At 45.3% G+C, this 27,897-nt stretch overlaps 1 protein-coding gene across 1 annotated transcript in view; it reads left to right on the forward strand.

Moving 5' to 3' along the window:
• Nucleotides 1-238: 238 nt before the first annotated feature.
• The window catches only part of Rsbn1l (round spermatid basic protein 1 like), a 46,377-nt gene continuing 18,718 nt past the window's right edge, over nt 239-27,897 (forward strand). The window contains exons 1-3 of the mRNA XM_085684271.2: nt 239-829; nt 20,966-21,082; nt 26,474-27,114. Of these exons, the coding sequence (XP_085540397.2) occupies nt 280-829; nt 20,966-21,082; nt 26,474-27,114 (1,308 nt within the window). The 5' untranslated portion in view covers nt 239-279. The remainder of the gene's footprint in view (nt 830-20,965; nt 21,083-26,473; nt 27,115-27,897) is intronic.

Genomic DNA, 27,897 nt, shown 5'->3' on the forward strand with positions numbered 1-27,897 from the left:
CGGGACTCTTCCCGCGACGCCCGATTTCCTCGGGCGACAGCCGACCGCACACCCTCCTTCCCGGGAGCTCCGCCACCAGCCGCGCCGAGAGGCCCTCTGACCTACGCCGAAGGCCCGCTCGCTGGTCCCGCCCCGACGGCCCGTGTCCGCGCCTTTGATTGGCGAGTTCAAGGATCCCTCAGTCGAGCGCGCCCAATGGCGGCTCGGCCGGGGCCTGGAGACCCCGCCCCGTGCCCCGCGCCGGGGAGCGGACGAGAGTAAATACAAGAGGAGCGCAAGATGGCGGCCCCGCCGAACCCCGCTCCGGGCGCTGTGGCCGCGCTCTCGGAGAAGGAGGCGTTCGGCAAGCTGCAGCCCGCCTCGCGGGAGCCTCCGGGGGCGGCGTCCGCCAAGAAGGTCCGGACCGAGGAGCGGAAGGCGCCGCGGAGAGTGAACGGCGACGGCGGCAGCGGCAGCGGCAGGCAGCCTGCGAGCTACGGCGGCCCGGCGGCTTGGAGCTTCGCGCCCGCCGCCGCCGCCTCCTCGTCCCCGGCCGCCGCCCGGAGCTGCTTCTCCCCGCCGGCCTCCGCGGCCCCCGCTCCCCCGCCGCCGCAGCCGCTGCCGCGCACGCTGCTGCTCGCCCCCTCGCTGCTGCACTCGCGGCCCCAGCACGTCCTGCTCCCGCCCGCCGCGCCGCCTTCCTCCTCCTCCGCCGCCGCCGCAGCCGCCAAGCCGCGCAGACCCAAGGACCGGCGCGAACGGGAGAAGCGGAGGCACGGCCTCGGCGGCGCCGCCCGGGATGAGAACGGCGAGGCCAGGCCGTCGTTGCAGCCCCCGCCGCCGCCGCGAGGTGGGTGCCGCCGGGGCAGGGGAGCGGCCGGGGCGCGGGCCGGAGCGAGGGAGGGAGGGTGGCGGAGACTCCCGGTTAGGGCGCCGCGGGACGTGCACGGGGCTGGAGGACTCCCCGCCTGGGCGCAGTCGGCTAGGGACCGAAAGGAGAGCGGTCTTTAGAGATCGGAAGGGTCGCAGGGTTCGTACTGGCGACGTAGCCTCCAATGCCAGAAAATCCTGTAAAAAAAAAATTAAAAGAAAATGAAAAGAAGAAAGAAAAGAGAGAAAGAAAGTGCGTGCGTAGTGGGTGTACCGGCAGAAGCTGGAAGCGTCCGGGACCAGGACGTTTTCATCCCTATTAGGGAAGTGAGGTAGTGCGCGCGGCACCGAGTGTTTGGTTTCTAAGGTGCCCGCCTTTCACTTTTCGAACTGCTCCTTGTTCTTAAAGTGTTTAGAGTGGTCTTGTTTTAAATACTACCCTTCAGGAGTATTCATGTTCTTTCTCCCTTCTGCAGCAAATGATAAAATCAGATACCTTGACTTTTTTTTAAATTTTATTTTAATGGCCAAGTCAAGTGACTACAAAGTGTTTCTGTATAACAAATGGGCAGTTTTCTTAAAGGTCTTTTTCCTGTATGCTTTTGTAACGTTAGCTGCTATAGTTTTCAGTGTTTCCTAAAGAGTCTTTAGTTATCTGTGGCTATGTGGCGATCCGACTGTAATACAAAGTGGACGAGCCGGAAACTAGATCTTTACGTGATCACGAGGTTACATAAATATACATTGTCATTGTCGCACGGTGTTTGGAAGTGCTGTTTTGTTTTGGAACGCAAGTGAAATGCCAAGCAGTTTTAGCCTTGCTGATCTCCTGGTAGCTTAGATCTTGAAAAATTATCTGAATAGAATATATTCATCATTTAAAGGCATGCATGCTACCCATGTCAATTTCTGCATGTGAGCCAAGCGACTGGACCTGTGCCCCTGTTCCCAGTGTAACACTATAACGCGGTTCCAGTTTTCTAGATTTTGCTTCAGGAAGGCTTTGAGGGTGACAGTTATTTTTCTTTTGCGCTGGAGTTTTAGGTGGTTAAGTATTTTAAATGTTTATGTCGCAGTGGTTAAACAGAAAGTTTAAGGTATAAAGTGCTTCAGAGTCCATCCATGTGCAGTTTGGAATCGGTCTTGCTTGTGTAAGCTTCCCGTTTGCTTCTTCTTAATCGCTGCAGAAATTAACCGCATTTTTGGAGTATTCGAATGGCGAAAGGAAATGAGCGTTTTAAGAAACGGTATTGGCTTACAACATAGCGCACATGTATAGTATACATATAAATATATATCTATAACACAAATGTATATGACCATTATGGTGAAGTGGCTGTTAAAGATAAATTTTTGGCAGTCTTAAATGACGTTTAAAATCCTTTTGGGGACTGTTGCGACGGTTTGGGCATTTGCCACGTAGCATGACAATCTGGATTCAGTCCCCAGGACCCACAGAATGGAGGGACCCAGCTTCCCACAAGGTGTCCTCTACCCTCCAGGTCTTCTGTGACATAAGTGTGCCCCTCCAAAGAAATGCAGTAATCCCGAACCTAAAGCCCTTCTATTGTGGGCTGCCTGTTACTTTTAAGTATAAGCAGTGACAGTTTTTATATTAAGAGGTCGGAAAGATACTTTCCCATGACCCGTGTGGGATAATGATTAGATGGTAACTATTTTCTCTTCCTCTGTGTCTCTTTCTTTCTGTTTTGTTTTTTTGAGATAGGGCTTGTCTGAGTAGTGTTGGCTGTCCTGGAATTCACTTTGTAGACCAGGCTGCCTCGAAGTCAGAGATCTGTCTGCTGGGATTAAAGGTGGGGCCACTACTTGTAGCTAGATGTTAACTATTAACTTTAAATAATTTATTTTTTGGCTAGAAGCGACACTTTTTTGGGAAAAAATTAAAATCAAAGCAAAAAATAGCTTTTCAGTATTTTGGTGCACTCTAGAGTTTGAATTTAACTGCATCTAGGTTGTGCTTTAACAAAAAAGTGATAACAAAGTAACAAGATTTTAGATATATTTGTTTCATAGATTGTTGCAAATATAGGCAGTGTTTACTTTTCGGTGTGTTTTATACAAATCTTAGTGAAAGAATAAGTGATTGTTGTTTGATGGATATACTCTTTAAATGAGTCCCTAAGTTGGCGGTACTAGTTCAGTAACCCCTAGTTACATATAGCACATTGATTTAACAGACCAAGTACCAGAAATTAGGTATAAAGACATTTAAGAAAATTAGATCTTGCTGGGCAGTGATGGTACGTGACCTTAATCCCAGCACTGGGAGGAGATGGGAGTGGGCGGAGCAGAGGCAGATAGATCTCTGAATTTGAGGCCTGGTCTTCAGCCCAAGTTCCAGGACAGCCAGGCAGAGAAACCCTGTCAAAAAAGAAAAGAAAAAGAAAAGAAAGAAAGAAAAAATAACTAGATCTCAGTTCTGCATCTGTATTAAGCATTGCTCCTGTGTTACATATGGGTTTTAAACATCTTTAGAACTGTTTATTTGCTTTTGTTTGTTGTGTTGTTTGTAGCTCTGGCTGGCCAACTATCATGTAGAACAAACAGGCTGGCTTCAGCCCAGTTAGTGCTGGGATTACGGGTGTGAACCAATACATCTTGTGTTTGGGCCATCACACCCAGCTAGATGTTAGCTTCATTTACCTAACAGAAGCATTCAGATAGAATAAATGTGTATTTGAAACAATCTGACACAACATTTAATGGTTGTTGAGTCTGAAGCATGGCTATTAATTTTCCTAACCCTACAGTAAATTAAAGGTGGGTCAGTCCTAACCCGCCTTTAAAGCTAGGAGGGATCAATGAACAGATTAAGAAGTCCCTAATGTAGGCACCTTGTGCACAGAGCTGCCGCGGTATGTGCCTGTCGTCTCCAAGGATGCTGATGGGCTGTAGCTGTTGTGCGCAGGCTTCAGGGCTTCAATAGTGTTGTGCAGTTTGACAGGCCTTAGAACGGCTGTCATCTTCCTCTTAAGAGTGGTTTTGTTTTTTTTGAGACAGGGTTTCTGGAACTCACTCTGTGGACCAGGCTGGCCTTGAATTCACAGAGATTCACCTGCCTCTGACTCTGGATTAAAGGTGTGTGCCACCATTGCTCCACCATCGGACTGAATTTTTAAAATTACAAAATAACTAGATGAACTACTAAATTTTTCTTTAACACCAAGTGACATTTGAATTGAAAAGTTGAAAAGTATAGAACTAGGCACGATGATGCGTGCCTTTAATTCAAGCATTTGAGAGGGAGCCCGAGGATTTGGGGTCTTAGACCAGCCTGGGCTACCTAGTGAGACTCTGTCCTTTAAAAAAAATAAATAAAAGTGGAAAGTAAGAATGGCATGCCGTGAGAATGGTGTACTGTAAGAATGGTGTACCGAGGGTGTCATGCGCTTTCACACACTCCAGTGGTGGAGTGTTTTCTGTCTGTGTCTGTGTCGTTGGGTGTAAGTGCATGCAGTGTGTGTTTTATGTGTGCTGCATGCACATACAGAGGTCAGACGAGGAATTTGGGTGTTTTCTATTGCTCTTTACCTCACTGCCTTGAGATAGCATCTCTCACCGAACCAGAACGTTTGTCTGTGGCTAAGCTGACAGGCCAGAGTGCTCTGTGGATCCCTCGTCTGCCCCCCAGTGCTGGGGTAACAGTCACACTCAAGTCCTCATGGGGAGCAGCAGGCTGCCTGCCCACTGTGCCACCTTCCCAGTCCTACAGAGTTCTCATCCTGATCGGCTCTTCTGAGAGGTGATAGTTCGCTAAGGTTTGGGGTGACCTGTTGTATTCCCCACCCCCGGCTTCTAGAGAAGTGTTTCTGTACCCTCCAGCGGCGGCTAACCTGCTTCGTATAATTTTCCATGTAAACGACAGTCCCTTCTGTCCCTTCTTCCTGATCGCGTCCGGGTCGCTTCCTCTTAAAGGCCTGTGCATAAGCTGTCTGCCCTGGGCCTGAGCTCACTGACGCCCCAAGTGCTTTCCTTGCTGTTGGGTTCCTTTTTCCGGTAGGTTACTCTCGTAGTTTCATCTTTTTCTACTAGCAGCACTGTGAGGAATATGTAGAAACTGTAGTTTTTTGGGGGTTTTATTCCCCCCCCCACTTTGTTCATCTGTTGGGGTTTTTCTCAGGCCGCCGGCCCCGGAAAGTCTGCAGATGAGCTCTGTTGTCCGCTCTGATGCTGGTGTGTAGAGAAGCCGATCTCTGCAGTTGTCCGCTCTGTTTCGGGGTTGCCAGCCCTCTCCTGAGTTTTACAGTTTCAGCTTTAAAGAAAAAGAAGAGTGTAAGCACTTACGTTTTTCTCCCTATATTGTAATACCTTTCTTTAAAACCGGGCTTAGCATCTCTGTTATTTCTTCAAGGATGCTAATTATAGTTTCTTTGAAATGTTCTGTTTTCTGCCTTGCTTTTGGTTCTACTAATCTTTTTTCCTGTTTGTTTTGGTCTCATTTATTTGGAGGCTGCCCTCAAGTCTGCCTTATTTTTAGCAGTTCTTTCATATTTAGAGAAAGTTACCAAGACTCATGGAAAGCCCCCGAGCACGAATGTGCAGGGCTTACTCACCCAGCTCATGCTTTGTCTGTTCTGGTTTTTTCTGGATTAAGCACTCTGCTTCTTCAGACTAAACTTCATTTTTGTTTTTTGTTTTTTTTTGGGGGGGGCGAATGCTGCACAGAACGGCTTTCTCACCTAGACTAGGCGGCCTAGTGTGCAGAAATTAACTTCTTCATAGTTGTGGACGCTGGGAGCCTGAGATGAGGGTTCTGAGCCTGTCAGTTCTCCCTGTCTGCAGGTGTGTCCTTCCCAGCTGTGTGTACTCACACGGCCTTTCTCAGGGGTACACGGGAGGCAGTGGTTTCTTCCTAGAAGGCCACCAGCCTTACTTGGCTCCGTCTCTCCCATTTGTGACTTCTTACTCTTCCCTCAGAAGCACAGTCTCTTGTGGTCATGCGTCACAGATACAGGTGGCTGGGTTCTGGTGAGCGGGGGAGAAGAAAGCCACAGATCTCGCTCTCTGTTTGATACATTCAGTCAGTTTCCTTGCTTTCATCTCAAGCCCTCCCTTTTCTCTGTGGGAACTCCTGGGCCTGGGGCCATTCTAGAGAATTTTCCTCAGGAATATGTGGGCGTTCTGCCCTCTTTGCCTACTGCCTCCCGTTTCCAGCCCCTGTTTATGGTGTCTAAGATTGGCAAACACAAAGGCCCTGGGTTCAAACCCCAGTGCCGCAAGCAAACAAGATTGTCATCTTGTCTCTGTCCTGCTCGCCAAAGCAGCTACCATTTTACTTTTTGTTGTTGTCTTTGTTCTGACTGAGAGGCATACGTACTCGTTAAGGGATGATGTCACCTTTTCATAGTGTGATTGCTGGGGTGATAGGAGCCTGACATTTATTTATTTACTCTGTATGGTATTATACCATGTGTGTGCCTGGTGCCTGAGGCCAGAAGAGGGTGTAGATCTCAGGAACTGGAATTACAGTCCTCTGAGAAAACAGCCGGTGCTCTTAGCTGCGCCACCTCTCTGGCTCCACTCTTGCTCCTTGGTTTTCATCGTAGCTGCTCCTAAGGGAGGAGCATTCCCAGCCTTCCTTTTCTACCTGATGCAGGGTGTGCACCCGTAGCTGGAGTTTGAGATGCATATGACTTCCTGGTGTCTGAAAATGCCATGCATATACTTGTATAAAATGTTGCTATGTTCTAGCTTTTGTTTAAGAAGTAAAACAATATTTACTCATTTTTGTGTATAGATGGAGCTGTGTAAGCATGTGCCCCAGCATGTGTGTATGTGTAAGCATGTGCCCTAGCATGTGTGTATGTGTAAGCATGTACCCTAGCATGTGTATATGTGTATGCATGTGCCCTAGCATGTGTGTATGTGTAAGCATGTGCCCTAGCATGTGTGTATGTGTATGCATGTGCCCTAGCATGTGTGTATGTGTATGCATGTGCCCTAGCATGAGTGTATGTGTATGCATGTGCCCTAGCATGTGTGTATGTGTAAGCATGTGCCCCAGCATGTGTGTAGAGGTCAGAAGACAGCTTTCAGGAGGAGTCCCTCAGCCCCTGCATTGTGCAGGCCCCAGGGTTGAGCTTTGGTGATGGATGTGGGAAGTGCCTTTGCCTAGTGAGCCACTTTGAAAGCCCTGTACTAGCTTTTTGAAAGAAATGAGTATTTCAAAGGTTTTACATTGATTATAATAAATCTCAACTTTTCTGCCTTCCTTGGTGAATTAAACTTTACAAATTATAGATGAACTGTCTAAAATAGGCTATGGAAAAATAAAAGTTTTTATTTTTTTGCTAGAATAAAAATAGCAAGTAGGAACTATTTTACAATATCTTGTATGTAGTAAACAAAGCTATGTCTTATCCACTCATCTACTTTGTAACTTCAAATCTCTTTTATCTTTGAACACAGACTGATCCTTATGTTGTACACTTTATGTTCTTGAACTATAGATTGAAAAATTTAACATTTTATAATGAAAAATGTAATGTAGATAAAAATAAAGACAATATACTATATTCTGGATGTAACCATCATGCTGCTTCAGTTTTATTGTTTTAGTAAATATTTAATTCAGAGCCACTTTCACTGGCTTGTTATGTGGAGCAGTTCTGGAGAGCAGTTCTGGAGAGCGGTTGCTTTGCTGTTGTTTTCTAGCTGAATCACTGGTGAATATTGATTCTTAAAGATAACAGACACAAGACTGGGGAGGTGGCTCAGTGGTTAAGAGCACTGGCTGCTCTTCCAAAGGTCCTGAGTTCAATTCCCAGCAACCACATGGTGGCTCTCAACCATCTGTAATGAGGTCTGGTGCCCCCTCTTCTGGCCTGCAGACATATACACAGACAGAATATTGTATACATAATAAATAAATAACTATTAAAAAAATTGGGGTCTGGAAGACCAGTTTTGTTTAGATGTGGGGATGACGGAGAAAGGCATTTTGGGGGTGGGAGAATGGTGGAAAGGAGGGTGGGGAGACTTAGAGACGCCCGGTGGCTGTGAGCACTTGATGCTCTTGAAGAGGATCTAATTCAGTTCCCAACACTCACACTCTGGCTCACAGCAGCCTGTAGCTTCAGCTCCAGGGACCCAGTGCCTCTTCCTGGCACCCCTGCACCCCTCCCCCACCCCACGCATGCAACTCATGCAAAAGAAAAAACCTCTTAAAAACGATTATTGGAAAATTAGCTTGTATGGAATATTCAGTAGTCTGTGAGTAGAGCCATTGGATGATATTGCTGCTTTACAAGTTTTTATTATTTGTTTATTTTGCGTATATTGTGGGGGTCACGTACCTTGGTGCTTGTGGAGATCAGGGAACAGCTCTGTGTAGTCAGTTCTCTCCTGGGGACTGAGGTGAGGTGGTTATGCTTGGGATCAAGGGCCTTAATCCTTGTGTTAGTTAAAACACCATGACCAGAAGCAAGTTCATGGAAGAAAGAGTTTATTTTGGTTTATGGTTCTAGAGGGGTAAGATCCCACTGTGGCAGGGAAGCACGGTAGTAAGCAGCAGGCGCTGCAGCAGGAGCAGGAAACAGAGACCCCATCTGTGACCACAAGGCCAGAGCAGAGAGAGCCGGCTTCAGGTGGAGCAGGCACCCGGTGGTGTGCTTCCTCCAGTAGGTTGTACCTACAGCCTCTCCAAATGCCCTCAGTGGGGAGACAAGTGTTCACATGGGTCAGCTGGGCTAATGGGGGCTTCTCCTTCACACTGATGTGCTGAGCTATCTCACCGAGGCGCTGTGCTCAGGTGGAAGATAAGCTGGCACGGCAGTTGAAAGTCTCACGTTCTTTTATTTTGCTAAAATAAAGAGTTTACACGTCATTTTGTGGGCATTAACAAAGCAGGCAGGTTTTTGTTGTTTGCTTTTGTAGGGTGATAATATATTCAGATTGATAATACAGGAAAAACTACTCGGCAGAATGTTTGATGGATTGGCTGAAAGTGGAGAGAGATAGTGACATATGGAAGTAGTTTTCTATTTGAAATTGATAATATGGCTGAGATTCTGAACACAGAAAGGTAACTTCTTTTAGAGGGAATTGTAGTAAGGCATATTGATTGTTGAATCTGTAGCAAGAAAATTGGATTTATTCAGGTTAGAGAAAACCCAGTCGTTCATGATCCCGGTTCAATTCCCAGCACCCACATGGCAGCTCACACCTATTTGTAACTCTAAGGGATCTCATATCCTCATCCCGTCTTACGTGTAGGCAAAACACCAGTGCACATAAAAATAAATCATTAAAAAAGAGAATTGGATTTATTCATACATATATAACTTCAGATGGAGAGGATAAGGATATGATTTAAAAGTTGTGTGTAGGCCTGCAGAGCTGAATTTGAGCCATAGGCAGAGTGTAGGGGTCTGTTCCTAGATGAAACCCCAAATTAGTGCTGAGTTCAGAAGTACTTTAAAGTAAGTGTGTGTGCGCCTGTGTAGACATCTGTGGAGAGGGCCACCCCGAAAGCATCAGGAGAACAGTGGCTACGGTTCCTGTAAGGAACAAGGCATCGAGGATTCCTTTGCTTTTAGTCCACCAGTTAGCTGTTAGCCTAGAAAAGCTCTCTAAAAGCCCAGACCAAGCATGGCTTCCTTAACCTTTGTTCCATTCTGCAGTTTAAGAGTCTATCCTTCAGTGTTTCTTCCTCCGTGGTATTGTCCTGGTTCTCCTGTTACTAACTGCAGTGCCTGCCTAGTTTCAGGCCCCCTGCACACCTAGCACCGGCTTTGCTAATTGCCTTGTTTGTTCCTAGTATCTGTTTCTAGGCTAGAGTCTGAGTTTGGGACTCTATTGTAGGTCTGCATACTTAGCTATTCCTGACATAATGTGTGTCACAGTTCTTCCTCGGGAGGCACAGCACACAAGTCTGCTCACCTAGAGGGAGCCCACGGCAGACCAAAGGATGGATGGCATCACTACATTCCAACTTGCCGAGCCAGTGAGTTTTATTGTGGATACTGACAGGATCAGGAGTGACTCAAAGGCAGCTGTATCGCCAAAGCCCACCTCAGCATAGGTGACAGCTCACATTTATGGGAACCTGGAGCACACTACACAGCCTACACAGCCTACAGGCCGGAGAGTGTCCCTTCCAGGCAGCTTGGCTAGTTTCTGCTTCTTTCGGGAAGTTGTTATGGTCTGAGTTGTCTTAGTAGCTTTTCAGCTTTGACAGTCTTGCAGCTCTGCTTCCACTCCCTCTCAGCTCTCACTGTTTACTCTCAGGGAGGGGCCTAGTGAATCTGGGCCGTTTCAGGGACTTCCTGAAGCGTTTTGAGTGTTTGCCTTCCCTATTAAGGAGCTTCCCTGCAGGATGGAAGGTTTTCACCTGGGAGGAAACTGTTACACGACACACCTCCTTTCCGGTGTGTGCTCAAACTTGGTGTTCTTCCCCTGCCTTTGTCTGTAACTTCCTGTCTCCATGCGTCTGTATGCAGTGAGTCAAGCTGGGTTTCTGAATTCTGTCCTCCATTCCCACCCAGCAAGCTGCCAACTCTGGTTAGTTCAGGCCATTGTCTTTTGTGTCTTTATTTACTTTTGGGTTACCATATCATGCCTGAGTTGTTTATAGTTGCCTCCTTCACCGCCCCAACCCCAGATCTATGATCTTTCAATTCATGAAAGTGAGTGGTAACGAGATCTAAGTACACACCTGGTCATATCACTTTGCTGTTGAGGTGCAGCTCAGTTTCTGTAAAATGCCGTCAGGTGCGTTCGACTGTTCTTATCCTTGCTGAGCTCTCAGCATCTCCAGGGTGCTCCTCATTGTGCAGAATTTCCTACCTAAATTGTCTCTCCATTCCCAGCTCCATATTGCTGTCCCACCTAATTGTACTTGTGTTCAGGCCTTTGCTGCTTTGAGCTGGGTTAAATGTCCTTGCTGTCAGTCGCCGGGCACTTGCTCTTCTTTAGTCCTTTCCTTTTCATTCGCTGGTGGTCAGATCAAGGGGCTTGCGTCCTGCTAGGGAAGTCCAACATTCCCAGCCGCGTCTTTACTAGACTCTAAACCGGTGGTTCTCAGCCTTCCTAGTCTGCGACCCTTTAATACAGTTCCTCACATTGTGACCCCAACCAGAAAATTATTTCATTGCTACTTCATAACTGTAATTTGCTACTGTTAGGAATTGTAATGTAAATCTCTGGCATGCAGGATATCTGACCTGAGGTCCTTGTGAAAGGGTCATTTCATTCCCACACGAGTCCCTGCTTGGAGATCCCTGCTCTAAACGCTGTGGAGTTTATATTTGCCGTTATCTGACTTTTAGTCCAGCTTTCCTCTTCTGGGCACCTGGCAAATGTTGTCGTTCTGAAATACGCGGCAGCTCTTTGACACTGAGACCCCAAAGGGTGATAGGATCGGAAGCTGACTAGGAGCGCAGATAGCAGACAGACTAAAGTAGGCACGATTGCTGTCAGTGGCTTGGGAGTTAAAAAGGAAATGAGTTGTGTGGGTAATGGAATATGATTGGTTAATAATGAGCTGTCAAAGTGTCACCCTCACGAAAGCTTCTCATTATATTGTAAAACAGAATATTTTGTGTTTTAAGTGTCTGTTTACAAACACTTAACCAGCAGTGATTTGGGAATGGAAGGAGAATTGGGAAGGAAGAGCACTTTGGTTTTTTGTTTCTCGAGACAAGGCTTCTCTAGCTTTTGAAGTCTGTCCTAGTACTCTCTCTGTAGACCAGGCTGCTCACAGACACCCGGCTGTCTCTGCTGGGGTTAAAGGAGTGTGCACCACCAGCAGCAGCAGCAGGAGTACGGGTCTTTATTCCAGAATAATACGCTCTTGGATCGAAAAGTCTGTGCCCAAAAGATTGCCATGTTCAAGTATAGCGCCGTGATTATTTTTAGTAAAATAAAAGTAAAATAAAAATAAAAATAAAATTACCAATAGGTGGATGTGTTATATGCAATTTTGCTGTTTTTAAAAATAGTTGAGATTTATTTGTAAGTGTATGAGTATTGTCTGCATATGTGTATATGTTCATGTGTGCATTGCTTTTGTAAGTGTATGAGTATTGTCTGCATATGTGTATATGTTCATGTGTGCATTGCTTTTCTAGCAGGAAGAGGTCATCAGTTACTAGCAACCACGCAAATGTTGGGACTCAAGCCCAGGTCCCCTGGAAGAGCAGTCTGTGCTCTGACCACTGAGCCATCTCTAGCCCCTTAAATGGAATAGACTTATGACTGAAAAACATCTGTGTCGTTCAACATAGAGAAGAAACACACAGAAATGAGGAGGCCTTAGTGAATCTGTGATTTTATTTCAGTTTTTTTTAAAATATTTATTTATTTGCTTATTATGTATACAGTATTCTTTCTTCAGTCCAGAAGAGGGCACCAGGCCTCATTACAGATGGTTGTGAGCCACCATGTGGTTGCTGGGAATTGAACTCAGGACCTTTGGAAGAACAGGCAATGCTCTTAACCGCTGAGCCATCTCTCCAGCCCCCTTTATTTCAGTTTTTTGAGACTGTGTTTTTTTTTTTAGGCCCAGCTAGTTTAGAATTTACTATGTGGATTAGGCCAGCCTTGAACTTGTCTTTAATCTGTCTTTACCTCCCAAATGTTGGGATTGTAGGTGTGACCCACCATGACTGGCCTTGAAATCTTGGGATGCCTGCGTGCGTGTGCGTGCGTGCGTGCGTGCGTGCGTGCGTGCGTGTACTGGGGAAGGGTGTAGGTGGTGATGCTGGTGGTGTGGTGGCATTGTAGTGACTAGAAAACCACCTCTAGAATTGTTTTTCAGGAGGTCCCCCCCCCCATTTACTTGCTCTCAGACAAGCTCTCAGAAAATGGGACTGGGATGGGGCTTGTGCTTTAGGCTAGGCTGGCTGGACAGAGAGCTGGAAGGGGGTAGGAGGGGGAAGCCTGTTCCTCCCTCCCAGCATTGGGATCCCAAGCTTACATTTCCGTGCTTGGACTGTTCATGTATGGATGCTGGGGACCCAGCTCAGGGCCTCCTACCTGTGCAGTGAGCGTTTGCTAACTGAACTGTCTCCCTTGTCTGAATCCTTGCCTTAGAAGAGGGGTAAAACTTGTCTCATCGCTACAAGGAGACGTTGGGGCTTGGTGCTCAAGGTTCTTGTAAACTTGAACATTTTATGATTTTGAAGGCTAGACCTTCGTGTGCCATTAGTTGTTTTTTTGTTTTGTTTTGTTTTGTTTTTTCAATGTGACACAAACCAGAGGAAACCTGGGTTGATGAATTGCCTAGATCAGATTGGCCTGTGGACAAGTCTTTGGGGGCATTTTCTTGATTAATGGTTGCTATGGACAGACCCAGCCCACTGTGGCTTGTACCACCTCTGGGCAAGTGGTCCTGCTTGTGGAAGAGAACTTTCCTCATCACTCTGTTCCTGCCTCTGATGATGGGTGCAGCCCGGGAGCCAAAGGTGCCTTGGTCAGTGTTCTATCATGTTGTAGCCTCGCTGGCCTGGGACTGACTTTGTGATGCTTCTGCTGCTTCAGTGTCTGGAGTAAGGAACCACATAGGAGAGCCAGGACGACTCAGTGCATGTCCTGTTACCCTGTGAGAGATGGCAAGACACTAAACTGACCCTCCCCCATGCCTTAAATTTGCATGCGTGACTATGATGTATGCATGTTTGTGTAAGTGTGCGCATGTACCATGGCACACATATTGAGGCCAGACGAGAGTATGAGGTGTTGAGCTGCCATGCTAACCTTGTGTGGGTTCTCCAGTTAAACTTGAGTCCTTGTGCCTGTGCAGCCAGCATTTCACCCATGGGGCCTTTGCCAGCTTCTCTCCATATCTTAGCAGGTTTCTGTTTGTTCTCAGACGAGCACGAGACCTTCTTATGGGCTTTGAATGCTTGAGCCAGTTACGCGCACACACACACACACACACACACATGCACACTTTTTCTTTTGCGTGTGTGTATGTATAATTGCCTAAGAGTTTTTACTTAGAGACATTTTAAGCGGAACTAAATTTTGCCTCCCCCCCCCCTCCCCCCCCCGCTGCTCGCATTCCTGCAGCTGCTTTGCTTTGTCTCTTTTGTTTGTTTTAACGATGTTTATTCTATATTTGTGTCTTAGGATTTCTATTTCAAAGAAAATGTTATTTCTGTTTTGGTAAAACATCATGACCAAAAGCAACCTGGGGGAGGAAGTGTTTTATTTTGGCTTACAGTTCACCTTATAGTCCAGCAACTAAGGCAGAAACCATGGAGGAGTGCTGCTTACCCCCAGCCCAAGGGTCACATTACCCACAGAGGCTGGGCCCTTTCACATCAGTTGCTTATTTAAGACAGTGTCCCACAGGTCAATCATTTGGAGACACGGTCTTTCCAGGTGTGTTAGGCCTAGGAAAACCAAATAGTGTGTGAGTACTTGTTTGCAGGCGTGTGTGAACAAGTATGCTTGGTGCTTGTACGGGTCAGAGGGGGTATTTGATCCCCTTGACCTGCAGTGAGCCATCCCTCTGACTCCAGCCTTCCTGCTCGTGACTAGTCAGTGATAGAGACTTTGTAGGAAGCTTAGGTCGTTGTCACTGTTGCTGTAGGAGTAACTGTGCTACTTGTTACCATTTACCGGGAGAGAGAGCAGCGGCCGACCCCCCAGAGGTCCGCACAGCCTGGGTTTCATGAGCACCAGAGCAGCAGCTCCGGGACTCTCAGGCCAGTGCTTTACAAGGCCCGCGAGCTGGGTTGGACGGAGCTGGATGTTTCAGGCTCTGTAGTCTTTTTGTTTATTTTTCCGAGGCTGGGTTTCTTGTAACTTTGGCCCTCCTAGAACTCATTCACCCGATAGACCAGGCTGGAGACCCGCCTTCCTTTTCCTCCCAGGTGCTGAGATTAAAGGCGTGGGCCACCTCCACCTGGCTCAGTTCTAAATACACGTAAGTGTCATTGATTTAAAGATCACTTACCCTCAGCAAACCATGCCTGCCTGCATGAACATTTAGAGGAAGGGGAAGGGTCAGGTGCTTTACTGTCTGCCTTACAACTGTCTTTTCATGGGGAAGATTTCTTTTTATATTCCTAGTAACATGCCCCGCCCCACCCCAACATCCCTTTTTTTAATCTTAGGCAGGGTTTCACTATGCAGCCCTGACATTGCTAGAACTCACTACATTACCAGGTTGGCTTCAAACTCAGAGACCCACCTGCCTCTGCCTCCCTAGTGCTGGGTAAAGGTATAGTGATAATTTGCTTGCCATCTAACAAGTAAAGCTCGCCTGAAGATCAGAGTGCAGAGCTAAGGCATTAGTTAGCCAAAGAGGCCAGGCAGTGGTGGCGTGCAGGATCTCCGGATCTCGTCCAGTTCAAGCCCACCCTGGCTACACGAAATTGAATCTGTCTAAAAGAGAAACAGAGCTCACACAAAGGTGATCCCGCCCTTGGGGTCGCACACTTTTAATCCTAGGGAGGTGGAGGCAGGAATAGAAGGTGGAGGGGACAGAAGCTCAGACATAGTCTGAGGATGCATGGAGACAGGATGCCCATTTTGTCTGAGCATCAGTAGAGGTAAGAACTCTCTAGTGACTGACTGTTCTGCTTCTTCACCTCTCAGCTTTCACGCTCTAATATCTGACTCTGGGTTTTTATTATTAAGAACAATTAGAATTTGTGCAGAATAAAGGTGCACACCACATGTCTGGCTAATTCTGCATCTTTCATTTTTTTTTTTTTTACTTTGTATTATGACTTTCCTGTTTGTCCTTCTGCTTGTACCTTACAGGAATTAAACAAGTGCAGATGTGTTGCCTGCTGTTGGGGGCGGGGAATGCAAACTAAACTGTTTGTAATTTAATTGGAGAGTGATAACATAAACTAATAGAGATAGATAGTTAGGTTTCAAACTGCGAGGTGCCTACTAACATATCAGAGCAGACCCATCCCATTCTCCCAGCATCCCTCAGTCCCTACCTGTTACAGGGTCGTCCTGACCAGCACACCTGGAGCCTACCCAAACTACTCTGATTCTTATGCCAGCCCAATTTGCCCTTTGACCTCTTTGCCTCCTGGCTGTCCTCTCCTCTCCCCCCTTCCACATGGTCCAGTTCAGTCTGCTGGTCATGTCCGCCATGTACGAGACGTCTCTGCCTCTAGCTGTGTTCTCCATCACGTCTAGGAGGATCACAGTCTCGTTTTCTTCCTCCTTCCTCCTTTCCTTCCTTTCTTCCTTCCCTCCCTCCGTCTCTCCCTTCCTTCCCTCCCTCCGTCTCTCCCTTCCTTCCTCTCTCCTTCTCTCCCTCTGTCTCTTCTTTCCTTCCTCCCTCTCTTTTCCCCCTTTGGTTTCTTAAGAATGTTTCTCTGTGTAACAGTCCTAGCTGTCCTGGAACCTGCTTTATAGACCAGGCTGGCCTCGAACTCAAAGGATCTGCCTGCCTCTGCCTCCCAAGTGCTGAGATTAAATGTGTACGCTACCACTGCCTGACATAAAATCATTTTTAATTGGTAGGGATAAAGGAATTCTCGAAAAAGGAATATATGATTTTGGCAGACAGAGTTGGCAAAGGCGTTCTTAAGTGTAATTAGCAGAATGCTGAGATACCACATATGAGCAAGGAATCTGGAATGGAATTGGTGAGTAGAGGAAGAAAAGACAGAAAAGTTAAGTATTGACCTCATAAATTCTTGAACGGCATCCCAGTGTAACAGCTGAAAACTGCAGAGAAAACAGCGAGTTTCTGGGCCTTATTTGGAAGAACAGCCTTTGCTTTGCTTGCTTTTGGTGCACAGTGTAAACAGCTCTGCCAGACCTGCAGCCCTCCCTTTGTCCAGGTGCTCTGAGTTGTGAGAGACGCACTCAGTTATCCTTCTTGCTGTGCAAACTAGTGTGTTCACATGTCAGACATGTAGGACTATTCCTAAGATGACAACCATTCTCTACCCTGCAGTCCTCCAAAGAACATATGGGAGAACAGAGTGTCTGGAGTCTCCTCCTCTCTGCCCCCTGCTCTTCTGTGAGGCGCAGCTATACCCTGTCTCCAAGCCTGCACTTTAACTATCTCCCCAGTCCGTGTAGTGGGACTTCTAGGGCCTGCTGACACCAACGATGTTTTCTTCTTTTAGTTAGACAGAAGCAAGGAGAATTTGTTTAATTTGTTCTACACAAAAGAGTGATGTGATCAATTATTTTGAAGAGATTTAATTAATATGTTGCCCCTTTGAGACACTCACAGTTTTAGCTTTTTAAAAACTAATAAGCAGATGAATGGATTTTGTTCGGACGTTTTCACACATATATTTTTGTTGATTCTCACCTGTGATGTTGCCTCCTCCCACACTAACCCTCTTCCCCTTCATGTTGCATGTACTTTGTTAACCTTGTTTCTTTCTCTCCACCCTTCCTCTAGAAAGAGGATGAAAGATGATTTGGTTATAAGTACCTTAAAGAAATGAAGGTGTGGAGTTTGGCAGGGACTGGCTAGGCAGATTTGGAGATTCATGTCCTTAATGACAACCATGTAACCACGGGAGGACTGTAGGTTGGACAGAGCTTCCTACAGAAAAGCCACTCCTAGGTGGAAGATTTGCCAGGTGTCCCTCAGCTTGTGCAGGTGCAGGTACGTGTTGCCCAGATGAAGATGAAGATGAAGGTCAGCATCAGCACCACCTTCCGAGTCCTGGCTGGACTGCAGAACAGGTTCAGATAACACTGGATGATTCAGGCTGCGGAAGGGATGAAGAAGGCCGGGATGTTTTCTTCTTCCTGGTGACCTGTAAAGAATGTTCTGTGAGGCGGGGACAGGACGGGGAGGACACCGAGGACACCCATATCGCCACCAACTCCACCCGGTGGTCCAGAGTCGGCTCAGAGTGCACTGGGACCTGCTGGAGGCCGGAGCTCAGAACCTCTTTTCTAAGCCACTCTTCACCTGGGAGGAGCTCATGTGGGTAAAATGCCGCTTTGTTTTCTGAATGGCACTGTCAGGCCGGGCCACGAGGCCGGGCCAATGCCTGTGGTGTCATAGGAAGCTGCGGAGTCCTTCCACAGAGTCTCCAAAAAGTAGAAGGCCATGGGTGCTGGACACTGGCCATGCAGGCCACATCCCCATGATGAAAAATAGATAAGGGAGTCACACTTTCTGCAGAACCTCAGCCTGGACACTGAGCCAGCCTGTGGGTGAAGGCTTTGAACTGCCTACCCCACCCTCCAGAAACTCCTGGGCCTGCTAAAAGTCAGTGGAGGCTGAGAGGGGCAGTTCATCCCTCACCCGTACTGTGATGACAAAGAGAAGTCATGAGGACATCTCGCCTGGCCACCACAGCCACCTGGCAGCCGGGTGCAGGTCAGCAGTGACCTGATTGCTGGAGGAGTTTTTAGCTCTTTTGGATAAAAACTAAGCAGTGAGATTTATTTACTCTTATGAAAGTATGTGTGGTATTATAAGGAAACACCCACATGTCTTTTTGCATTCCCATAGGAACGAATGAAAATTCCTGCTGTCCGACTTGCTTCCTGCCATTAGTGATGCTGTTAGTGTTCCGGACTTTGGCTGATTTCATAGTTATGTAGGACGTCATGTAACTCAGTCCCAGTGACACGCGATGTGAAACGTATCTTTGCGTGGATATATTTTATTTTATTTTGCTTTTTGAGACAGGGTTTCTTGAGTCAGGGTTTCTTTGTGTAGCTGGCTTTCCTGGAACTCTCTCTGTGGATCAGGCTGGCCTCAAACTCAGAGATCCTCCTGCATCTGCCTCCCAAATCCTGGGACTAAAGGCGTGAGCCACCACTGCCCAGACTACTGTATATTTTTTATTGTGAGGTCTTTGGTGCATTTTAGAATCTGGCTTTGTTGCTGATCTTTAGGGGAGCTGCACTTAGTAGTAGTAACTGACCGTGGTTTGCTTTCTCGTCTCCATCGTGTCTTCTGAAGAGCTCCAGTGACCTGGCTGGTCAGGTCTCCTCTGTGCTCCTCTCCGTACATCTTCTGTCTCTGGGGGGAGCCTGAGCACAGCTGTGGTCTTTCTCATGACTCTCCTCCATTGCCCAGCACTGCTGCTGGGAGCTGGGAGCCTTCTGAGCGCCACTCTTGTTCTTCTGATCTCTTCTTGATCAAAGTAACTGTCTTGATACTTTTAACACTTTCTAAAAAAAACTGTACTTATGCTGTGTTTGACTTTTCAGCGGCAGGTTGTTCTTAGAACAGAGTAATTCTTGCTGTCCTTCTGAGGATTACAATGAAAAGGCAAACTAGGAAAAGTGGTCAAAACTTTAAGTTAGACTATGAAAGATAAAACTATACTTATTTATTTATTTGTTCAGGGTCTTACTACTGAACTTTGACTGCCCTGGAACTCACTGTGTAGCCAGGCTGCCTTGAACTTGCCCCTGCCTAAGTGCTGGGATTAAAAGGAAGAGTCGCTACACCTGGCTAAATTCTTGCTCATGAAAATAATCAAAACTGGTGAAGAATCAGTCTTTTCAGGAGCAGTATGTTAAAGCAACAACAATTAGGTCCTGTTTTCCCTCGTAATCCCTTCCCTGTGAAGAGATGGAGAAATGACAACCTGTAAACCTTGCAGCCAAGACCAGGGGGCCTGGGAACTTGGTAGTGACCAAACGTGCAGTGCTTAACCTTGAACTTCCGTCTTTGAGCATTTAACCTCACTTTCTCGTACTGTGCCTTGTTAGAGTTAAAATTGGATTTTCAGTTTCTCACTGCTACTGACACAGCTCAGCAGGCAAAGGCGCTGCACAGGCTTGGCGGCCTGGATTCCGTCTCCAGTCCTCACGGAAAGGTTAAAGGAAAGAACTGACTCCACAAAGTTGTCTTCTGACCTCTAGTGCATGCCCCCCCCAATCTTAGACACACACACACACACACACACACACACACACACGAGAGAGAGAGAGAGAGAGACAGAGACAGAGGGAGAGGTGTGAATGTAGGATATTTCAGTAATTTAAAAACATCAGTCTCATATTGAAATGATGTTTTGGGTATATTGGGTTAAGTACAATATATTACTGAACATAGTTTCACCTGTTGCTTATGCTTCTAATGTGGCTGCTGGGAAATGCAAATCTGCAAACGACCTCATATTTCTGCTAGTGAGATGTGACTGAGACCATCATCTCAGTTACCATACGATTATGGGCTGGATTAGGGTAACACTTAGGAAGAGAAAATAAGAAGTTTTTAAGGGATTGTTCACATACAAGATTGTGTGCCTCCAGTATAGCTCTGTGCTGTGGGAACTCCTCAGCCAATGGCCTTCGGGACACTAGCCCACTTTGGGTGTGGGTCTGTGTGCTGTACTGCAGAGGAGTAGGGGCGTGCGTGCGTGAGCCCTTTGGTTTCTGGATTCAGTTCTGGTTCCTAGCACACACACAGGACTGTGGATTGCTACCAATTCTGTGAGTTTACCCTGTTACAAATAAACCTTTATTACATATTCCATTCTGGGCTAGTGTGGAAATGTTCTTACTGCAACAGTTTTGTGATAATAAGAAACTATCGATGGCAAGGCCATATTGCTTTGTTTGGAGTTTTTAGGATATAGATCACTTGGTTCTTATGCCTGATAATTTGATATCACAGTTTTACTAGCTAGCCATGTTCTTCCTAAATGGCGAGGGAACTGGCATCTAGTCTGCCTGTAGTTCTCTGTAGTCATTCTGTCTTCATGTAACCCCTGGGTAGTCCTGTGAGGATGTGTGTTTGTTAGCAGTAGGATGTGCTTGGTCTCAGAGGAGTAGCTTTGCAGCCTCCTTGTCTGCTCCAGGAAAGACAGCCTGTGGTTTTCTGTAATTTGAGTTAATCCTAAATTTTGGCTGACATGAAATGAGTGAAAAATAATCATTGAAATTAAATGTGTGATAAATTTTGATCTGTATTGTGTGCTCAGTGAAAGAAATGTAGAAATTTGACCTAAAACTGAGAAAGGAAAAAAAAAAAGGCAAATTTTCTCCTGTCATCATGGTTTTTGTGTGTATAATGTTTATTTTGTTTCTGTCTTTGTTCTTTTGTTCTTTTGTCTTTTTGGGGTGATCAGGTGTCACTGTGTTGCCCTTGCTACCCTGAACTTAATGTGTAGACCACACTGGCCTCCAGCTCACTGAGATCCGCCTCCCTCAACAGTTTTAAATATTTTTGTCTTTTCAGATAAAATCAAAGACAAAATTAAAGAGAATGACAAAGAAAAAGAGAGAGAGAAAAAGAAACACAAAGTAATGAGTGAGATCAAGAAGGAAAATGGAGATGTAAAGATTCTGCTGAAAAGTAAGTTTGTACTCAGTGAACTTTCTGTGTTTATAATGTTCAGTATACTGACTAGCCAGGCGATTGAAATAAGAAATGTTATCTGATACTGATTTTCCTGAGAACGAATTGAAGAGCAGCCCTGGGCCTGTAGTCTGCATGCTGACATGCTTTGGGTAAGTATTTAATGTTATTTAAGTTATTAATTTAAGTTATTAATGCTTTTATGGGTAAGCTTATTAAACAACTATTTTAAAAATAAGTTGTATAGTTTGATGTATGTATTATTAGATTGTAACAGTATTGATAGTTTGCAATAAAAGCCCACAGTAACCTTCGGCACGGTAGGGATGGTGACGAACGCTCTCCTTCCAGGTCACAGCGCAATCGCAGAGCAGGGCGACAGTTCACCCCGAGCTAAGCCAGAAGGGTGCCGTCTCATTCTCTTCCTTGCTTGCTGGAGAGTATCTTGTTTTTTTCTTTTCAAGGCATGGTTTCTCTCTGTAGTCCTGGCTGTCCTGGATCTCACTCTGTAGACCAGGCTGGCCTCGAACTCATAGAGATCCTCCTGAGGCTGGGCTTAAAGAAAGGCCTGAGTACCTGGGCACTGGTGGCTCATGTCTTTAATCCCAGCACTCTGGCCAGTCTTACCTAATTGTGGGCTCCTGGTTACTAAGAGACCTGTCCCTGAAGGAGTTGATGACAGTTCCCTGGCCTCCACCTGTGCTGGTAGCACCCTACAAACCCACGTAACCTCAGAAACTGAAACTGCTTCCCAGAGCCACAGATTGAATATCAGTAATTGTTGTTGCTTCTCTTTCCTGTGTGTGGTAATAGAATCGAATGTGTTAGTTCCTATAGCACATATGAAAGATGGTCTAGTTTTCCTGGGTTAAGTTTATTTTTTATTTCGTTAGCAAGAAAAATATACTGGGTTAGTGGTAGAATTAGTATCAGTTAACAGTTATTTATCTATTTATCTATCTATCTTTCGGTTTTTCAAGACAGGGTTTCTCAGTGTAGTCCTGGGTATCCTGCCTGCTTTTGCCTCCCAGGCGCTGGGGTTAAGGACGTGCGCTGCACGCCCTGCTGCACATTCTTACACTAGAGCAAGTTTTTAATAATCTGCCCCCTAGAGCGTATGCTTCTGTTCCCTTTCCTCCCCCTGCCCCCAGTCCCTCCCCACTCTTTCCTTCACCCCCCTCTTCCCTACTCTCCTTGTTCTTCTAGGCGGCCTTCCCAGGCTGTCCTGGAGATTGTGGTATGACCCGCGCTGGCCCAAGGCTCCGGAGTGAGTCACATGCACACCACCTTGCCTGCTTTATGTGTTGTTGATGTGCTTGTTTCTATTTTTTTGTTTGTTTTTGTGTTTTGTGGGTGTCCCTTTATCTCTTGTTGAATGTGTATCTTTGTTTTCCTGTTCCTATTTCTCTTGCTTTCAGTTTGGCATTCCCACTTTCCCTAGGTCTTCATGTGCGGAGTCCTTCGCCCCTGTCTTTGTGTCCTTGCCTGTTCTGCGCTCCGCATCCTTTTGCTCTGAGTCATACATAATTTGAGAGTTGTCCACGTTCCTTAGACAGCAGCTCTGTTTTCTAAATTTATCTCAAGGGCTTTTATTATATCAGAGTCAATGGGTTTTGTTAGAATTACAGGTTTAGAGGAATGTGAACTTCTAGTGTTTTTTACTGTAAGACAAGAGTGTTGATATTCAAAATGTTATTTCCTAAGGTACTTTAAAGTTTTCTATACACAGTTTTCATCTAGTGACCTGCGTATGTAGAAACAGAATGGATGAGAGATTCTGTGATGTTCTTAGAATCTCCCCACTGCAAACTAGTTCCTTAGTTTGACTTAACATAAAGAATATATTTCACCTCTGTTTTTTGGGGGTTTCCAAGCCTACATTCAGGTTCTTTGAAGAGGTGGCAAGACTCATAAGGCCCAGCATAATAGTTGTTATGATATGATTTATTATTATGAAAGTGTACAAAGAAAATAAGCAGAGAGAAAAGTGCATGGGATAAAATCTGTGAAGCACAGTTCCTAAGAATCCTCTAAGTGGGATTACATAGGACTGTGCTTGTTTCAGTAAGTTGTGACAGCTTGCACAGAGCGTTTTGGACCAGAGAAGCTCATTAGTGACACAGGGTTTTATTGGGAGTTGGTACATCGACACCATCTATCTACCATCTAAAATGTGGACCAACATTTTAGACTTCCAGAAGGAATACAAGTACACAGCTTACACGTACTGTTTGTGCCAATGAAAATAGCGAAGCACATTGTAGGAGCCTTCGGAATTCGTGGTTCCAAACTCCAGGCCAGGGCCAGCCCAGCAGTCTTAGGCACATCATCTTTGCACACTGTAATAGTTAATTATAAAGTGATTGACAGGATAATTTAGCTTCTCGATACCCAGCATAAGAATCTCCTATTGATTAAGTTTGCCTTTTCAAAGTGCTGTTATAATTTTTTTGTTCATCCTGAACACTAGGTAATAGACTATATGTTGTCTATTTTATTTCAAAGTAATATGGTTAGTTACAGGATATTTTTTTAATACAAAAATGTGCTGTGTGAATTTAATTACTTTTTAAGCATTTTCATTGCAGTGATGTTTTGTTTATTTAAAAATAATTTTATTTGTGCTATTTACATATAGTTTCCATTATGGGGTTTGAGATTGCTATTAATACCTATGCCCAAGCTGGGCAGTGGTGGTGCAGCCTTTAATCCCCACTCCCGGGAGGCAGAGGTAAGTGGTTCTCTGAGTTCCAGGACACCCGAGGCTATACAGAGAGACACTGTCTCAAAAAAAAAAAACAAACAAGCAAGCAACTTATACCCTTTAAATTATATTTGTAATCTTATTGATAGGCTTTTTTCACCTCATTTTATTGGATTATTTTTAAAACTTCTTTGCTCTTTCATTTGGTTACTCTACTATTTTGTCCTTTTTTTAAATAGTTAATTAATTTTTGAGACAGTATCTCATGTATCACTGGTTAGTCTAGAAGTTAATACATAGCCAAGGATGACCTTGAATTTCCAGCTCTTTCCACCTCTGCCTCTGAGGTCAGGGCTACAGCTGCCTGCTCCCATGCCTGGTTTTTGTAGTGCTGGAAATGGATGCAGGTGCTTCTTACATCCTCGATAGGTGCTGCAGCACCGGAGCAACACGCTCAGTCCCTAGTGTTTGTTTTTAAATGCTCACCTGATCCGATTGTTCGTAATACATACCTAGACAGAATTTGTTTGCTCAGCCTTCCTAACTCTTCAACCCTTTGATACAATTGCTCCTGCTGTCTCACTGCTACTTTTGCTCCTGTTATGAATAGTAACTATCTGCCGTCCGGATAACTGATGGGTCGTCACTCACATTTTGAGAACCACTGACTTAGATGACTTGAATTTGATCCCTTGATGTCTGGAACCTACATGGAAAGAAAGAATCGACTCCTGAAGGTTTTCCTCTGACTGCAGCATTCTGCAGGCTTGTGTAAACACACACACACACACACACACACACACACACACACACACACACAGTAAAAAACAATGTTGAATAAAGAAAAGATACTAGGTGGAGGTCGTTCTTTTTGAGATTCAAGTCTTTTGGGAACTGGCCTAAGAGATTTAGTTTTGAAGATAGGTAGAACATCTCAGTCATGAAAACTAAAGAAATAAGAGACACGTCAACATGGAAAATGCAGAAAGAAGCAATATGAGGGCTGGAATATGGCTCAGGTAATGAAGTACACCCACGATGCAGAAGCCCTGGATCTTGTCCTCAACACTGCACAATCCTGGGTGTGGTGGGCATGCCTAAAAGCTCAGAGCTTGGGAAAGGAGGAAGAAGGATCAAGTTCAGGGTTATCCCAAGCTGTGTGCCATGTTTGAGACTCATCTCAAAAATGCACACACACTCCCCCAAAATAGGCAGGTTGGGATAATTTTATATGGACCGTCCTAAGAACAGAGTAATAAAGCTGAGTGTACGGCTCAGGTTTGTGCCTCAGCACTGGGGTCTCTGCAGCGGAGTCAGCAGGGTCCTGATCATGTTCAGTGTCATCTTGCCTTAAAAACCACAACAACAGAACTCCTCAAAGGGGGGCTAGGGAGATGAGTCATGGTTCAGAGTACTAGCTGCTCTTTCAGAGGCTTGTGCAGGCTCACACCTATTTGTACACTTCAGGGCTCTGACCTCTCCTCTGGTCTCCAAGGGCTTGTGGTACATAGACATACTTAACAAACAAAAGCCAAAAGGAAACAGTGTCTTCTTTCTGAGTTGTTACTTTGTTGTCCTTTTTATACTTCTTAGGAAGCTTTTTTTTTTCAAACACACATGCATTTTCATAGTGTGCTCATTTCTATGTAAGAAAAATAGAGAAATATTATTATGTGTGTACATGTAAATAATGCGTGTGCTTTTGTGTACACATAAGTTTTCTAGTTAAATAGCCCATGTAGATTAGTCTTTTATTCCTGGAGTTTCTGGGATTTGACCCAGGGTCTGCTGCTTTTGCTCACAGAAGCTCTTCAGTATGTAAGCTTGTATTGCCCTTCTGCTCTGCTTCTCTGTGTTCTCTCTTTACCGTCACCTGGGCGTCATTGGAACACAGTGTGTGAGGGCTCTGATCTTGTCATCTCCTGTAGAGCTCCTGCTGAGTCTTGACCTGGAACTCTACACTGTCATGGACTAGGGCAGATGCAAGTGTAGCTTACTGAGGAGGGACTGGAGTGTTGTGTACTGTGCCCTGCTCTGACGCGGATGTCTCACTATGGAATGCTTCTGACTATAAGTCTCCTGGGCCTCTGGATATGATCAGTCTGTCTGTCCGTCCGTCCGTTCTTCCTTCCTTCCTTCCTTCCTTCCTTCCTTCCTTCCTTCCTTCCTTCCTTCCTTCCTCTTCTTCTTCTTTTTTTTTTTTAGACAGTATTTTTGTGTAGTAACTCTGAGTGTCCTGGAACTAGCTTTGTAGACCAGGAGGACCTTGAGCTCACAGAGATCTGCCTGCCTCTGTCTCCTAAGTATGGAATTAAAAGTGTGAACCACCACTGCCTTGCTGCATTTGATTTTCTTAAAGCCTCAGACAAAATAAACTTTACAGAACATCCATGAGAAGTATCTGAAAGGTATTGCTGACATTTGTTTCTGAGCTCCTGCTTTCTACCTTCTGAAATGCGCGCATTGGGTGAGCGCCCAGCAGTTGCTGGGTCTCTGTGTGTGGAAAGGCAGGGAGTGGATGAGACGGAAGGAAAGACAAAGTAAAATTAGAATAGAAAATGAATGTCAGTGATTTTCAGAAGTGTCAGGAGTAAATTTACTTATAACAAAACAGTTTCTAAAAGCATGTTTTTTTTTTTAAGTAATTAAGATACGGAGTTTCAAAAAAAATTTTTTTCCAACAGGTGGGAAGGAGAAATCAAAAACAAATATGGAAGACTTACAAATTAAGAAAGTAAAGAAGAAAAAGAAAAAGAAACACAAAGAGAATGAAAAGCGGAAGCGCCCAAAAATGTACAGCAAGTCTATTCAGACCGTCTGTGCGGGATTGCTGTCTGATGCCGAGGATCAGGACGCCAAAGGCATCTTAAATGATCACATAAAGGATTACATTGGAAAACATTTAAACGCCAAGAACTGTGATTCTAAAATTTCTGGTAACAGTGAATCTCCATTTGTCTCACTGAAGGAACCACGCGTTCAGCATAACCTGAAGCGGTTGGACACTTTGGAGTTCAAGCGGCTCGTTCATGTCGAGCACCAGCCTAACGGAGGGGCGTCTGTGGTCCACGCCTACAGTAATGAGCTCTCCTGCCTGTCTCCTGTGGAGATGCAGAGATTTGCAGAAGAATTTGTGGGGTTAGTGTTCAGTGAAAATGAAAGTTCTGCCGCTTTCTATGTCATGGGTATTGTTCATGGGGCAGCTACTTACTTACCTGACTTTTTAGACTACTTTTCATATAATTTTCCCAATTCACCAGTGAAAATGGAGATATTGGGAAAGAAAGATATAGAGACGACGACTATGTCCAATTTTCACGCTCAGGTAAGAGGTTTTTAGTTTTTGGGTTTTTTTTTTAATAGCTTTTAATTGTATATTTTAGATAGACTTATGTTTTCCTCTTAATTTTACGGTAGGTTTGCGGTAAAATGGAAGACTATAGTGCAGCTGTTTGGGAGTAACTTCTTGACATGAGTTTATAATTTTAAATTTTAATTTCTGCTTTTTTATTCTACTTAAAAATCAGTCAGTGAAATACTTAAGATTCTGGGTTCATTTCCTGCCCCCCACCCCCCTTTTCTTTGGACAAGGACTTCACTTGGACCAAGTAAAATTAATTTAACCAGGTATTTTCCAGTACTTTTAAAAGTTTCTTCTAAACCTGTAAATCTCCTCTAGCTATTTCCTTTGTAATGCCCTGTAAATGCTTAGCACTGGGTCCATCAAGTTAGTGCTAAATCCATGCCAGCCGGTATACATATATTGTAATACCAAGTACTCACTACTTAGTATATAATTTTGTGAAAACATGAGTGCGCATTTGCCTTACTTACTTTCTGTTGTTGTCAAGATACGTCGTCACTAAGGCAGCATATAAAAGGAGGCATTTAATTGGAGGCTCGCTAGTCCATGGTCATCACGGTGGGGACTGTGGGGTCAGGCAGGCAGGCAGGCAGGCAGGCAGGCAGGCAGGCAGGCAGGCAGGCGTGGCCCTGGAGCAAGGCCACACCTCCTAACCCTTCCTAAACAGCTCACCCACTGGAAACAGATATTCAGATGTGAACCTAGGGAGCCATTCTCATCCAAACCACCAAAGTATTTTACACT

This window comes from Myodes glareolus, chromosome 27 (genome assembly GCF_982192425.1).
Source record: "Myodes glareolus chromosome 27, mMyoGla1.1, whole genome shotgun sequence".
Taxonomy (NCBI): Eukaryota; Metazoa; Chordata; class Mammalia; order Rodentia; family Cricetidae; genus Myodes; species Myodes glareolus.